At 48.5% G+C, this 11,152-nt stretch overlaps 1 protein-coding gene across 1 annotated transcript; it reads right to left on the minus strand.

The window, feature by feature from the left end:
* Positions 1-368: 368 nt before the first annotated feature.
* On the minus strand, positions 369-1,461 carry LOC123049280 (uclacyanin 1). The gene is made up of 2 exons (XM_044472223.1): positions 1,103-1,461; positions 369-1,003 (listed from the first exon to the last, which is right to left on the minus strand). The coding sequence occupies exons 1-2, from the start codon at positions 1,272-1,274 to the stop codon at positions 579-581; spliced, it is 597 nt and encodes a 198-aa protein (XP_044328158.1). The 5' UTR covers positions 1,275-1,461; the 3' UTR covers positions 369-578.
* Positions 1,462-11,152: the final 9,691 nt, after the last annotated feature.

Here is an 11,152-nt window from a genome sequence, read left to right on the forward strand (position 1 = left end):
TTCGCTTTTTCTTTGTCTTTCTTCTTCACATAGTTAAAAATGTCATGCAAGCGGGCTTATAGCCTGCTTTTGTACTTGCTTTTAGCGGGGTTTAGGTGTGTTCCCCTAAAATACGCACCAACTCTTTGTACATATATTACTCTCTCTGCTTCTCACTTAACGAATAGGCAATGTTCCTGCCGGTTGCATGAGAAAAAAAAGCACAAAAGAAAGAAGCTTTCTGCTCTGGTTTCTGTTGTTGTATCTGCTGAACAGAGACACGTTACTAGTCCAACCAACCAACCAACCAACAGGACACTGAAGATATATGGATTGTCACAAAAACACTGAAGATATACAAGATATACTATAACGCTGACAGACGATACTAAAGAATGTGAATTGTATTTATTCTCCGACAGACAAATACAACAAATAAATGGCACAGTAGTACACTGAACCCTATCAGCACTGTAGGAAGGAAGGAACATGCAGGGAAGGCAATGTGCATGCCACTGCCAGCCAAGAATAACAAGAACAAATCCGCAAATGTACCGACATGATTAAGCCTTGGTACCCATGGATCGGTCAGATCCCTCTCACATGGCCAACGCCACAGCCATGCCCATGGCGAGCGCCACCGCAGCGCTCGCACCGATGCTGGCGGCGCCCGAGCCGGACGGCGAACTGGGCGTCGGTGTTCCCGTGGGCGACGACACTGTCGGTAACTGCTCGTCGGTTGCCGACCCCTCCGGTGCCGGCGCGGGGGCGGCGACAGGGGCGACGCTCCTCTGGCCCCTGGGCTTGGTGGGGGCGGCGGTTGCGGCGGCGACGTTCACCTGGAGCTTCATGCCGGCGTCGCAGTGGCCGGTGATGCTGCAGATGAAGTAGCGCTTTCCGGCAGTGGTGAGCTTGACGGTGGTCTTGCCGCCGGTGTATCTGGCGACGACTTTGCTGGCCGTGCAGGCGTCGTAGTCGGCCTTGCTCACCTCCACGACGTCGTGCGCCGGCGAGTACGAAAATACTGCAACCATCGACAGCAACAAGTTTGTCAGGTCGGTTCTTGATATAATCCTAGCCGTCAAGAGCTAGGTCGAGTAGGGGAGTGAGCTTAAATACGTACCCAGGCTGTCTCCCGGAGAGAACTTCTGCTTCCCCGACCACGAGTCGTAGCCGCCGCTGGTGGCCCAGGTCGCGCCGCTGCCACCCACCTGGTGATCCACTGCCACGGTGAGCTGCGCAAGCGCTGCCACGGCCACGACGGCAACGAGGACTGCCTTCACCATCATTGCCATGGATAGAACCCTGCTTCTAGCAATTATGCCAACCGAAAAGAGAAGGCTGTTTGAGATGCGAGGTGAGGTGAGTTGAGAGCTTGAGATCTGGGACGATTGTGGAGCTAGCTAGCTGGCGAGCTGCTGCTTATATAGATGGAGCTGCAGGCCGTACGTCGTCATGCCTGACATGGTTGACGGCCGCGCGCGGCGGGGTGAACTGGGAAGGGGTTGGTGGCCGGACGCGGCAACTCCTTTGACCCCCAGCTTGCAGCTAGCTAGCTATCGAGCTTCAACAACTCTCCATTATTATGCATGCATTGCTGCAGCTTCCTTGCTTGCTCGCAGAAAAGAAAATGCTTAGCACCATGGCCATGTGCACACTGCACAGTCGTGCTCAACAACTGCTACTCATTGGCACATTGCCTATTTTAGTTTCCTGCTCTTTGTTAGTTGGGGATGTTTGTTTACAGGTTCCCACGTTATGCGGGAGTGCCAAAAGTTGGGCACCCTACCTACCTGACGTGTTTCATGGCTTCCACGCCCAAATTATGTTATCCAAATTTCTTGGACGCTTGCAACCTCTCACATAGGGATGAAAATGGATTGGAAAGTTTCCGCTTTTTCGGAAGGAAAATGGAAACGGAGAGGAAATATGAAAACGGAAACGAAAATTTGTAAAACAGAAATGAAAATGGAATTTTTTATGCGGAACCGAAAACAAAAACGGAATGGTGTTTTCATGTGGAATACACGTGGAAACGGAACTTTCCGTTTCCGCTAATATGGAATTTCCGTTTCTATTATTGGCCCATGGCTGCTTTGTAGCCCAAATACCAAACAATACACAATGACACAGTGAATAAAATGAGCAGAATGTATTATTTAAGTACCAAGTTTTACTACCACACACATACTCAACTAGACCCTATACGGAATTGCCATGTACTACTACAATACTACCCTATTATACCAACACAACCATATTATTTTGTAGCCATGTTAACAATTCCATCAATTTGTTTGTGTTTTGTGTGTATTTCTCTATGATTTAAGGGGGTTTTAAGTTCCGGTCAACAAATAGTTTTGTTTCCGTGTCTGCTCTGTATTCGCTCCGTGTTTGTTTCCGGTAGTATCTGTTTCCGCATTGGTTTCCGGGGTTTCTGTATTCGTTTTCACTTCTGCAAAAAAATATAAAAACAAATATGGTAGCACCCAGTTCCGTCCGTTTCCGCGCCGTTTTCATCCCTACTCTCACACATCTGTAATTACTTTTGTTCTTCATTTTCGATTGCCCCTAAAATAGTTGTATAACTTAGAGTATCTCCAGCCGTTCGGCCCCCCAGGGCGCCGAAAAAAAGCCGTATGGGGGCAAGCCGGCGCTAGATTGACGCGTGGGGGCGACTTTGTTCCCAGTCGTCGACCCACAGGTCGCCCGGGTTCGGCGATGTTCTGTACAAATTTATGCAAACTCGGCGATTTTTGGCACGAACTCGGCGAAACATCATTGAAATTTGTATAAAAAACATGAAAACATGAAAACTACGCCTAGCCGCCACCGCCGCCGCCACCGCCGTCGTCTACATGCAGAGAAGCTTGTAGAAGCGGGTGTAATCGTCGCCGTCGCCATCATCGTCGTCATCGTCATCGCGTGCCTCGCATGTGCCGCCGCCGTCCCTGCTGCAGCCCTGGCCATGGTCGCCGACGCGCGGTGGGGCGCTGGATGGCCCGCCCTCGTCCTCCTCGTCGCTGTCGAGGACGATGACGCCGCCCTCCCCGCGCCCGCGGCGCCGGGCCTGGAGCTCCGCGGACGCCCGGCGCTGGCGGCGTACCTGCTCCCGGACGTAGTCCTCCTTCGCCCACTTGACGGCGGACTCGCCGTCGAGGGCCGCCATCTCGACGTGCTCCGGCTTCACCGGGAGCAGCCTCGGCTCCGGTTTCGGCCGGACCAGGCGGAGAGGGAGCCGCGCGGGGAGGGCCGGGCACCCTCGTTGATGACGAGGGCACCGATGCGGGTGCGTCGCCCGAGCGGCGTCTACTCTGGCTCGGGCTTGACGGGGCGGAGCGCGGCTGGCGAGCCGGAGCCCGACAACGAGGACGACCCCGGCTCCATCCGCCGCGGCGTCCAGGAGCTACCACGGCGGCGAGAGAAGGACGGCCGCGGCGGGTACTCGAGGCGCGACACGTTGCCGGTCTTGATGTGGTCGAGGACGGCCTCGAGGGTGCGACCTGGCACGCCCCACCACTAGCGCCGCCCGTCGGCGTTGAGGCGGCCGCGCGGGATGACGCCGTTGGTGGAGGCCATCTGCTCCTCGCGGCGGCGTTGGAAGTACATGGTCCAGAGGGTGTGGCTGTCGGTGGTGTAGCGCGGCTCGTTTCGCTGCTCCTCCGTCAAGGACGAGCGGATGCGGGCGATCTCGGCCCGCCGCGCCGCCCCTCCGGGCACCGGTGGCACCGGGACGCTGCCGGCGCTCAGCCTCCACGTCCCCGGCACCCGCATGTCCGGGGGCGCCGGGTACTCAGCCTCGTAGAGCAGGCGCGCCTCCGGCTCTTGGAGATGGCGGCGGCCGAAGCCGTTCGCTGCCGCGCCGTCGCCTGGGAACCTCTCGGCCATCTTTTCGTCGACGGGAGGAGGGGAGAGTGTTGCTTTCTGCGCCAGAGAGGGGGGAAATGAGAGCTGTGGCGACCACCGGCTGGGAGGTCGCCTTTTATAGCCGCAGCTGGGGCGGCGACGGGCTGCATGCCGGGCGACGCGTGGCGGGAGAGGGCGGGACGCGCGTCGCGCGCACGTTCACTGCGCCGCCCGTGAGGCATCAATGGAGGCTAACCGCGCGGCAGCGCGGCAGCCTTCACATTGATTCCCGCGGGAACCGAGGCGATAAGGGCGACGAAATGTTTATGTCCCTCGTGGTGGAAACAACCCTAGACTTGGCACGGGTGTTTGTATATTTTCCGGACTTATTTTAGGCTTTCAGCGGAAATTGGCAATGGCTCCTAGGTGCATATGCACCCATTGTGTAAATACACATTTTGAAAAGTTGAAAAATTTTGAACAAAAATCCCGCGTGTATATCCGGACATTCTATGTGTGTATACAAAGTTTTCGATGAAAAACGAGGTTTTTTTGGCTTGTGTAAAAAGACAATTTTCCGATGCTTCATTACAACTATTCATTTTGCATTTTTTATCTTTTTTATACAAGCCACAAAAAACGTCGTTTTTCACAGAAACTCTGTGCATGCACATAGAATGTCCGGATATACCCGTGGGATTTTTGTTTCGAATTTTTCAATTTTTCACAATGTGTATTTAGACAATGGGTGCATATGCACCTATAGGAGCCAAAACACCGCGTCTGCCTATTCTTTCAGTGGTATGACATGCCCGTCGACTATGATATGCCTGTGACGACTTCGTCACCCTCCATATCTAATGACTCAGTCTTTCGAAGATACTCATACAGGTAAGATGTGCATGTGTGCGTCCCTATGGCTTACTATGTTTTATACAAAACAGTTGAACAAGGACTACAGGTGTAAAGTCAAGCCTTTAATCACCATGGAATTTATGTATATATAAGCACCAAAATCAGTGGCGCAAATGATGGATTTGCACATGGTGCTGCATTGCATCGCATTGCCTTGGTGTGAAGTGTCAACTCCGTGAGGTGGTTGTTGTGAGGAAGGGAAGATTCCTGTCTATGTCGATCGAGTAGTGCAATGAGAAAATTGTGCCGTTGGTGTTTGCTTAGCTTATGGTTTTGTTAATTAATGGGCGTTTATAGGTGGGAGTAGTTACCCCGTCATGCATGTGTCTTTCGGGTCTCTCGATCCTCACATCTAACCAGCTTGTCACAACGGTAAGATAATAGCGCGGTTTGAACTTGAGTTTGAGTACAGCCTCCGATTAATAAACCGCAAATCACAGGGCCACTATTACAACCAATATTGTGCGCCGTAATTTGAGAACTTGTCTCCACTTTACAAAGTTCATCACCCGCATATAACTTAGCAAACTTATGGGCAGCAACATTGGCCAAACGACCCACCCAAGAAACTTTAAAATCAGACCTATAATGCAAAAGTTGCTTTATCTCCTTGATCCATGGGCCGACAAGAGAGTAGTGAAAGAATAAGAGGCGAGAAGCGTATGCTGTTCGGCGGGGACGCATTCGTGTTATATAGTCATCACAGGTTGTTGCAAGACTTGACTCCTACTCTAAGCTATACCTGGATAAGATCAATCTTAACCAACAACCTACCGTACATGTACACAAGATACAAGACGTGACAACATGTCACGTATAGCTATCCTATGCATATTCTACAAGTCTATCATTTAACATCCTTCCTCAATCTTAACATGTCAAGGTTTAGATTGTTCTTGAAGGCTTGGAACTGCCGAATTTGTAGAGGCTTAGTGAAGCCATCAGCAACTTGATCTCCTGTTGGGATAAACTGTATTTCTAGCAATTTCTGTGCCACTCTTTCACGAACAAAGTGGTAGTCAATCTCTATGTGTTTACTTCTAGTATGAAATACAGGATTGGCAAAAAGATATGTTGCACCTAGATTGTCACACCATAGTTGTGACACATGTGATCTCCCAATGCCCAATTCATCAAGTAGGGTTTCTATCCACATTACCTCAGCAGTTGCATTTGCCAGAGACTTGTATTCTGCTTCAGTACTGGAACGTGACACCGTTGCTTGTTTCTTTGCATTCCAAGATACAAGATTAGACCCAATGAAAACAACAAAGCCTCCAGTAGATCTCCTGTCATCTGGACATCCAGCCCAGTCTGCATCAGAAAATGCACTTATTGCAGTCGATGGAGACCTACACAGCTTAAGCCCAATTCCAGTACTTCCCTGAATGTATCTTAATATTCTCTTTACTGCTGTCCGATGTGCAGAAGTAGGAGCATGTAAGAACTGACAAACCTTGTTTACAGCAAAAGATATGTCAGGTATCGTCAGAGTTAAGTATTGAAGTGCACCAACTATGCTTCTATACTTAGTTCCTTCTTCTGTACTCAGAATTTTTCCTTCATGTAATGACAGCTTACCAGTAGTTGACATAGGTGTATTGGAAGGTTTACAATCCTTCATGCCTACACGATTGATTATATCCCTGGCATACTTTTCTTGAGTTCACATAATACCATCATGCATCTTTTTAACTTCAATGCCTAGAAAATAATGCAACTCTCCCAAGTCCTTGAGTGCAAACTCACTTCTCAAGTTTCTTAACAAGGCCAGGGTAGCATCTTAAGATGAGCTAGCAACAATTATATCATCAACATAAATTAACATAAAGATGATCACCTTCCCTTTCTTGAAGAAGAACAAGGAAGTATCTTCCTTAGAGGCTCGAAAACCAAGTTGTTGCAGCTTCATACTTAGTTTTGAATACCAGGCTCTAGGTGCCTGCTTTAGACCGTACAAGGCCTTATCTAGCTTACATATGTGGTACGGTTTTGAACCATCCTCAAATCCAGGTGGCTGCCGCACATAAACCTCTTCCTCGAGAACGCCATGTAGAAACGCATTCTGTACATCCAATTGACGAAGGCTCCAACCCCTGGAAATAGCAATAGACAGAACAAGTCTGATAGTAGCAGCCTTAACAACTGGACTAAATGTGTCCTCATAATCAATGCAATAGCGTTGCTTAAAACCTTTAGCCACTTGCCTAGCTTTGTATCTGTCTATTGTACCATCAGACTTTCTTTTGACCTCGTACACCCATTTACAATCTATTACATTGCTCCCTTGCTTAGATGGAACTAAGTGTCAAGTCTTGTTTTTCATGAGTGCATCGTATTCTATATTCATAACATCTCTCCAATTATCATTATTCAGTGCCTTTGTTAAATTTTGAGGTTCACCAGTGGAGGCAAAATTCGCAAACTTGAAATTCTTTTCATACCTTACTGTCCCATCTTTAAACTTCGATGGTTTAAGAATACCTCTTTGTGCACGTGTAGTCACCCGTGCTGGTGTACTGTCACGTATTGGATCAGCAGCCGTAGAAGATCCCGACCCATCTCCATCCAACCGAGCATTTGTGGGTGAATCTTCCTTGACTGTCGTGCTCGGATAGCGTGCGGGCACACCAGGCGACGCACTGCCTGGGCTCGAAGAGGACATGAGTGGGCCAGGCGACGCACCGAACGCAACACGTGACGACGAGGGCACGCCCAGCCCTCCCGTACCGGAACCTGACGCGTGGCGCACACCAGAGGGCAGCGAGGGGACATCGGGTCCACGCGACCAATCATCAGCCGTCCCGCCTGACCGGTCTCCAGGGGAGCCAGGCGGCGTCAGGGAATCCGCTTGGGGATCCGTCGCCGCGTCAGCCCGTGTGCTAACACCAGATCTCGCGGGATTAGCGCCCACAGGCGTATCTGCCTCGTGTCCCGCGCCACCAGGAGTTCTCTGCTGCTACATAAAATCACGATTTGGAGCGCTATTTTTTCACCACTTTCTCCAGTAGGGTTATTAAACAAATGATCATCAACAATATTTTCACCCCCTTGAGCAGTAGGATTTAATAAGTCTGGAGAAAGCAAAAGAATTTCAGCATGTAACCGAGCACCGGTGTTAGGATGGAGGGTAGCGAAGGGAAACACGTTTTCATCAAACACAACCTCCCTAGAGATATAGACACGCCCGTGCCACTACTAGGGAAAACCCTAGTAGTAGCGCGGGTTTTGATGCTATCAGTAGCGCGGGTAGCCGCGCTACTACTACGACGCTACAGCTAACAGTTAGTAGTAGCGCGGTCTAGCCCAGCGCTACTACTATTGACTATATCAGTAGCACTTTTCTGGCACGCGCTACTATTAAGTAGCTGTAGCGCTTTTCTGTCCCCGCGCTGCTGCTATATCTGTCATCATTTTTTTCTGCTTCCTATTGATGTAGAACAGTACCCCGTTTCAATAAACTGCAATTTCACATATACCAGATAACAATATCATTAACCACAATACCATATAGTCATACAGTAGTCATACAATATCATTAAGCATTATAGATACTCATATATAGTCAACATGCATCCTCACATGAATATAGCATATATGATAAGCAGTACTAGGTAGTCTTACAGCCACACATATATATAGCAGTTCTACTAGGTATAGTCATACAGCCAGACACACATATGTAGTTCTAGATGATATCGACGATGATCATCATCCTCAAGCCTGGGCGGTGGGTGTTCCTAAGAGTAATTAGGATGGCCTGTCCAACACGAAGATTCTTGCCAACGAGGAAGCTCTTCCACCCAACCGAGCTTAAGTGTGTGCGACTGTCCGTGTCCACGCCGTACGTATAGGTGGTGATGGAGCCCCTTGCGGTAAGGCGTATTCCAGCTAAGCCTTCTTCATCAGGATCGATACCACAATTCACAGATAGGCTCTTTGGCAATTTCTGAATAAGAAAAACATATCAATTAACAAGTAGCATTTCTACACTATCAAAAGACACAGTACTACACATTTCTACTAAGCATGAATTCTACTAATAAGTATGGATTATCTACACTATTAACAATTCCTTGGATTCTACACTAATAAGCATGTCATCGGACTCTACACTAAAGCATATCATCGACTAGATTCGACACAGCATATCATTGGACTCTACACTAAGCATATCATTGGATTCACTAAGCATATCATCTGATAATTTGCATTTATAAGTATAACAATAAAGCATATATGTATCATAAAATTTATTACAGTAAGTATGACATACCATATCATGCCGATCAACCATGGTACTTGTTAGGCGGGTCATGAATGACACCCCGACAAAGTCATCACGTGGTGGAATTATGTCCCATAGGTTGCACACCTCCTCCTCGCTCAGCCTCATTCTTTGAGCCAAGATGGCTTCATGAAGTGGGTCCTCATCATCTTCATCATCTTCCTCCTTGTTGATATAAATGACAACCATCTTGGGTCTTTCTGCTCTGAAGGAGAAGCTGATCAACTCACCACCAGTAATACCCATGCGGGCGAGGAAACAGACCCATCCATCTCCTCCAATCTGTGACATATTGCGTCCTTTCTCAACCTCCATAGTGTAGGCCCCCCAGGAACCTCAAAGGTCACAGTGTCTCCGGTCAGCTTGTTTAATTTCAATCACACATTGCATGGGACGATCTGTGTAAAAAAACCAAAATGACACAATGCATTAATGCCAACACTAAAAACATAATAGTTGTTACAAGTTTCATATAATTTCTTACCGCCGCATGATGAAAACTCGTCTGAAAGTAGATGTCGAATAGCTTGCCAGTTGCAAGGATGTTGGCACACCTTGACTTGCACAGTTGACATGGTGGTGGTGGTGGTCGCGCCATTTTCCTAAAGCAATATGAGCAAAGATGAACGATCCACTTCACAGGAAAGAAAAACAATAACATAAAGTTCTCAATGCATCGATCTTAATCGGAAAACAGAATATTCAGGCTTAGTAACTAAAATTAACATATAAGATGATGTGAGGCTAGCAACAGACATTACATATAACAAGAACTGCCATGCTACTGTTTTCAATCTTTGTTGTCTATCTTGTGCATATAAAAAAAATTCAAAACACAATGTTATGCCATCTCAAAGGTCACAAATGTGTTATGCCATCTAACCTAAACTAAACAACCAGATATCTCAACACAAGCCAAACTGAATATATTCAGGTTTATATGTGATACTAACAATAGGATCTAGATATGCTGGAATTAACCCAATCAAAAAACAGTGGTGCACCAACTTCAATATAGCATAAAAAAACAACTACTGTGAGGAACACAAGAACCACAACTAAAGCAGAGCATCAGTATGCTACCTATAATCCCTAAAAACTTGGATCAGTCAACAAGCTTGCATCAGTACTAATTAAACAAGATCAATGGATCAGTCAACAAGCTCAACATGCAAACCAACATAGCAAATTAGCATCGATAAACTCTAATGCTAGTCACCGCACTCTCAACTTCTCTCTTGTCGCTGCACTCCACGGCCATCGCCATCACGGCGGCCAGCAACAGAGCCGGCAACCCCTACGTGCAAGTCACCCCGGCCAGCGCGTCCCCCTCCACGGCCCTGTCATCGGAGTGGGGGCGGCGGCGAAGGTTGGGGGCAGAAGGGGGAGTGGGGGCGGTGGCGGAGTTGGGGGGCAGTAGGGGGAGTGGGTTAGGCGGCCAGCGATAGACCGGGGCGGCGAGAGGGAGGAGGAGCATTACCTGCGGCGGCGGGAGGTGGCGCGCCGTGGCGGCGGCGGGCGGAGGGATCGATCGAAGTGAGGGGTGCGGGGGGGGGGGGGCGAGGTTTTCTTTTGGTATAGTAGTAGCGCTGGGTATGGGCCGGCGCTACTGCTAATCCCACTAGCTGTAGCGTTGGTGGGCAGGAAACGCTGCAGCTAAGTGGGCTTCCGTTCTAGGCCCTGCAGCACATGTAACAGTAGCGTGTCCTATGCTAAACAACGCTACTGCTAACCAGTACCAATAGCGCGCTTCGTAACCAGCGCTACTACAAATTATCAGTAGCGTGTGTCCCAAGCAAACGCTACTGCTAAACTTCTATGTATAAGCATTTTCCTAGTAGTGCTAGTGGAAATATCAAGGCACTTGAAACCTTTATGAAGATTGCTATACCCAAGGAAAGCACATTGCTTATATCGGAATTGAAGTTTATGGTTATTGTAGGGACGGAGATTGGGATAGCAAGCACACCCAAATATTCGAAGAATATAGTAGTTGGGTTTCTCATGAAAGAGTCTTTCAAAAGGTGTTTCAAAGTTGATAACTTTGCTAGGAATCCGATTTATCAGATAGGTTGCAGCGATGAAGGCCTCATCCCAAAATTTCAAGGGCATGGAGGATTGATC

Source organism: Triticum aestivum, chromosome 2D (assembly GCF_018294505.1).
Source record: "Triticum aestivum cultivar Chinese Spring chromosome 2D, IWGSC CS RefSeq v2.1, whole genome shotgun sequence".
NCBI classification, from domain to species: Eukaryota; Viridiplantae; Streptophyta; class Magnoliopsida; order Poales; family Poaceae; genus Triticum; species Triticum aestivum.

Coding starts and splice junctions, on each gene's coding strand:
- LOC123049280 (XM_044472223.1), bottom strand. CDS start 1,274: ATGGCAATGATGGTGAAGGCAGTCCTCGTTGCCGTCGTGGCCGTGGCA. Junction 1,004..1,102: donor CTCTCCGGGAGACAGCCTGG/GTACGTATTTAA, acceptor CGATGGTTGCAG/TATTTTCGTACTCGCCGGCG.